Source organism: Kogia breviceps, chromosome 11 (assembly GCF_026419965.1).
Source record: "Kogia breviceps isolate mKogBre1 chromosome 11, mKogBre1 haplotype 1, whole genome shotgun sequence".
NCBI classification, from domain to species: Eukaryota; Metazoa; Chordata; class Mammalia; order Artiodactyla; family Physeteridae; genus Kogia; species Kogia breviceps.
The window spans coordinates 84357656-84362135 of record NC_081320.1 but is presented as its reverse complement, the minus strand read 5'-3'; the positions used below and the strand labels follow the sequence as shown (position 1 = coordinate 84362135).

General features: G+C 52.4%; 1 protein-coding gene across 1 annotated transcript; it reads right to left on the bottom strand.

The window, feature by feature from the left end:
* Positions 1 to 517: 517 nt before the first annotated feature.
* On the bottom strand, positions 518 to 3452 carry POMC (proopiomelanocortin). Its single transcript, XM_059079235.2, has 2 exons — positions 3321 to 3452; positions 518 to 1285 (listed from the first exon to the last, which is right to left on the bottom strand). The coding sequence occupies exons 1-2, from the start codon at positions 3450 to 3452 to the stop codon at positions 641 to 643; spliced, it is 777 nt and encodes a 258-aa protein (XP_058935218.1). The 3' UTR covers positions 518 to 640.
* Positions 3453 to 4480: the final 1028 nt, after the last annotated feature.

The following is a 4480-nucleotide window of genomic DNA, read 5'->3' as shown; positions in this document are numbered from 1 at the left end:
GTAGTAAGGAAGAAAGGGGTAGATGAGAGAACTAAATCCTGGAGAAGTTCAGAAACTTGCCCAAGGTCCCAGCGGGCTAGGTCCAGGGAGGCATTACCACAGCTTGCCACCTGAGCCCAGAGCGCCCTCCCAGCGTTGGTTGGGCTTCATGAGCTTCCCGCTGGCTCACGGAGTTGGATGGGAAGCAGTGTCACTTGGAGGAACCCTGCCTCTTGACACATCAGCCAGCTGAGCAGTCCTTCCCCATCCAATGGAGAGTGGGAAATGTAGCCATACTGAGCCACCACCCAAACTATTTGACCCCTTGAAGACCCATTTGTCGCGGGTGGGAAGTACATTTTCTTTTCATTCCCACTATATCCTATGAAACATACTACCACTTGGTCACATGGAAACCACTATCACTCCTTCAATATGTGCTGCTCTTTATTTGATGGATATGCATCTTTATTTTATTCGCCCAGTCAATATTCAAAGTCAGAGTCGGATGTGAAACTTGAAAGGTTTTATTTCCTAACTACAGACAGCTTTAAGAGGTGGAATACCTGACGCCATTACCCAGGCCGCGAGGCGGCAGGAGGGCAGGAGAGGGGGCTTTGGGGTCGACTTCCCAGCGAGAGAAGCCCTGTCCACTGCGCCCTCACTGGCCCTTCTTGTGGGCGTTCTTGATGATGGCGTTTTTGAACAGCGTGACCAGGGGCGTCTGGCTCTTCTCGGAGGTCATGAAGCCGCCGTAGCGCTTGTCCTTGGGCGGGCTGCCCCAGCGGAAGTGCTCCATCTTATACGGCCCCTCGTCCTTCTTCTCGGCCGCCTTGGCCGCCGCCTTGGCCTCCGCCACCAGGCCATACTGCAGCTCGGCCGGGGCCTCGGGGCCGCGCGCCGGCTCGGGCCGCTCCCCGGCCAGCTCCCTTTTGAACTCAAGGGGGAAGGCCTCGGCCGACTCGTCCTCGGCGCCGTTGGGGTACACCTTCACGGGGCGCCGCTTCTTGCCCACCGGCTTGCCCCAGCGGAAGTGCTCCATGGAGTAGGAGCGCTTGTCCTCGCGCGGGCCCGCCTCGGCGCCATCGCCGCGGGGCCCCGGGCCCTCGCCCCCAGCCCCCTGCTCCTCCTCGCCTTCCTGGGCCCCGCCGCCGAAGCTGCTGCCATTCCGGCGACCTAAGCGGTCCCAGCGGAAGTGGCTCATGACGTACTTCCGGGGTTTCTCGGTCAGCGCCTGCTCGTCGCCGTTGCCGGGGGACACGGGCGTCTCTGCCGAGAGGTCGGGCTTGCAGGCCCGGATGCACGCCTGCTGGAGAGCGGCGAGCGCGTCAGGCCCCCGCGCCCCCCATCCCACCCCGCGGCGCCTACAGCACCCACAAGCTGCACCTGCGCCTCTGCTCCCTCCGCATGTGCGGGCCTCACCAGCGGCGCCAGTACACTGTGGGTTCCTTGCCGAGGACGTCTGCCCACCCCCGCCTCTGGGCACCCACGGACATCTGAGACTCAGCTCGGGCAGCGCCTCGTTTGTCCCCTGGACCCCCGGTACCCCTGCCTGGCAGCTACGACAAAATCCCTTCCCACTCGGTGGTTTACTTGTCCCGTAGCTTTGTGGGCACGTCAACGTCTTAAACCTTATGAGCCAGATACATAGGAATTCATCAGTAAATGGCAGGTGGGTGGTAGTTGTTGGCACTTAATGAATCCCGAATAAATAAACATGGTTCAGTTCGGTCTGGGAAGGGCATCGGGTTGAAATTTGGGAGAGAATCTCCCAACGTGGGAAAAGAAGTCCAGGCTTCTAGGGCCTGTATTTTCCATAATGCCTCAACCTTACCCCGGTGGTCTGCAAACCTACCTCATACCCTCCCCCAGCCATCTCCCTCCAAACTTTCCCACACCCATCTGGCACTTTCTTTCAAGTCTTCTGAGCTGATCCTGTACTTTCCTCAATCAGTGAGCTTTGGGAGGAGGTGTCTCACTTCCCTGTCACCTTCTGACTGGAGGGAAGGGTAGAAAGTCAGGATTATTTCCAATGCAGGGGTCATGGAGACTGTATCTCCTCCCCCTGTAACTAGACAACTGTGGCACACATTTGCTTAGGAGAATGACCTTGGGGCTGCAGCCTTGAGTTTTCAGTTACTGGGGACAACAAAGGAGGGAACAGGGTGGTCCCACTCTGCTGAGTTGGGGACTTCATACTCAAGGGATTTAGAATTATAACACTGCAGAATATTAACAGTGGAAAACAAAAATTATCTCATACTCCTCTCCCCTGGACACATGATGACACCCAGTTTCTCAGAGAGGAGAAGGGAACTTGGCAAGGTTCCACAGCCCATTGGTGACAGAGCTGGGACTAGAACCCATGGGCTCTGACCACGGCCAGTGCTCCTTCCCTGGTGAGCTCTCAGCGGAAGAGGCTGTGCAATGGGTGTCTCCGATCAAGAGTCTCTTGGGTCTCTCTGAACTAGAGCTCACAGGATTCCCTAGGCTCTTTATTTCTATTTTATATTCCACATGCAACCTGCTCTGTGTTTGAGAAAGTCTGTCTCCTCACCTAAACTCAGCTTCTCTATTGACAAAATACACAGAATGCATTGCACCCTCACCAGGCAGGTACAGGCAGAAGGATGGGACTCAGTCACAGACACCAGCAGTGTGTCTTTTGCCTTGACTTGGTATTGTTTCTCATGTATGCCTCCCAATACAAACACACACACACACACACACTCTCTCTCTCTCTCTCTCTCTCTCTCTCTCTCTCTCTCTCTCTCTCTCTGGTGACCTAGAGGGAGTTCCAGCCTGGCAAAAAGGGCCTTTATATGCTTCTGGAAAGGCTGCTGAAGGGTTTTTTCCTTCTCCCTCTGGAGATGGTTTATAGTACTACCTTCTTGGTAGTACTACTAGTAGTAGAAAGAAAGGGAAGAAAAATGGAATGGAAATGACAAGTGACATGAGGTTATTTTAAAAGGAATAATTTGGGGGCTAAAAGATTGAAAGTATAGGATCAGTTGAAGGAGCAATTATTGTTATCATCATTGTTAGTATTGTTTGCTTTAATGGCACTGTCTCTAAATAGCTTAAATGGAGTGGGTCTCTATACAAGAAGACAGGACGGGAAGTAAAGATAATCAAGCAGAACTTGGGGACCAGACCCATCTCCCCTGAAGCTGCTTCCTCCCTTCCTTGGCCCAATTCTGACTTCACTCTGGAGGTCTATTCCTGCCCTTGGATGACTTGCCCATATCTCTGGGAATGAATTTCCCCTTCACCATACTCCTTTCTTTGTGCTGTCCCAGCCCCAGATACCCAAACCAAGATGGCGGCCACAGCCCACATACCAGCAGGTTACTTTCCGTGGTGAGGTCCTGACACTGGCTGCTCTCCAGGCACCAACCACGTACTTCCATGGAGGCCTGAAGCAGCAAGGTCAGCAGCAAGACGCCCGAACAAGTGCTGCACAATCTCGGCATCTTCCAGGCAGGCTGAGGCTCTGCAGAGGCAAACAAGATGAATGGGACCCCTGCAAGGAGCAGAACAATGTTGGCCACTCATCAGAAAGGACCGGGAGCCAACATTAACAATGCACTCATCTGTGGAGCTCAGGGCTCTTTGAGGACAAGCTCCGGGAGCAGGTTGGTGTACAGGGTGGTCGTGTGAGTTGGAATAGAGAGGAGGACGGTGGGACCTGGGTAAACTATGTACAATTTCTCCTTTATCTCATATTAAAAATCAGACCCCAAAGGATGTTAGAGCTGGAAGATATTTTAGGGGTCATTTGGTCTGGCTCCTTATTTGAGAGATGAGGAAACTAAGGCCCAGAGAGAGACAATGACTTAGATGTTCGTGACGAGGTAAGGCTAAGTTCTCCTGATCCAGCACAGAGCTTTTCTATTTTACCATCTTCAGGAAACTATAGTTCTAACACTCCAGATCCAAGGAGTAACTTGGGAAAGGCAAAGCACTCTGAAACTCCTGCTTGAAATGTTCTACTCTTCTCCACCAGGATTCTATCATTCCTCAGAAACCCTGTTTCCTATGAATAGTAGGTTTAAATAAAGGCAAATAAAACCTCTGTCCAGTTGAGCCAAAACCTCAGCCAATCCAATTTGATGTCCTGTACACAAATCACTCAGGGGATCACTATTTCTCAGGCCCCTGTAACTCTGAAGAGATTTATGTTTAAATCAGTCCCCCATTCTTTTAACACTGGCTCATCTCCTGAACACATTACACGTCAGACCTCCTCTTGTTCTATGAGTCCCTCAAATGTAGTCTGAAATAGCTGGACTTGAAGATGCTGTAGGTGTGGAAGGGAAGGAGATGGTCACACAGGGCAGAAGGGAATTACCTCCCATTGTGAACACCTACCAAAGACTCTTTCTCAGAGAAGTCAGGAAGTACCTCTAGTCAGATGCTGAGTTCAAGGGGTCAGGATGCATTAAAGGGAAGAATCAAGGCTGCCTTTTGCCCTATGTATCCGACTCTTTCCCCAGCTTTC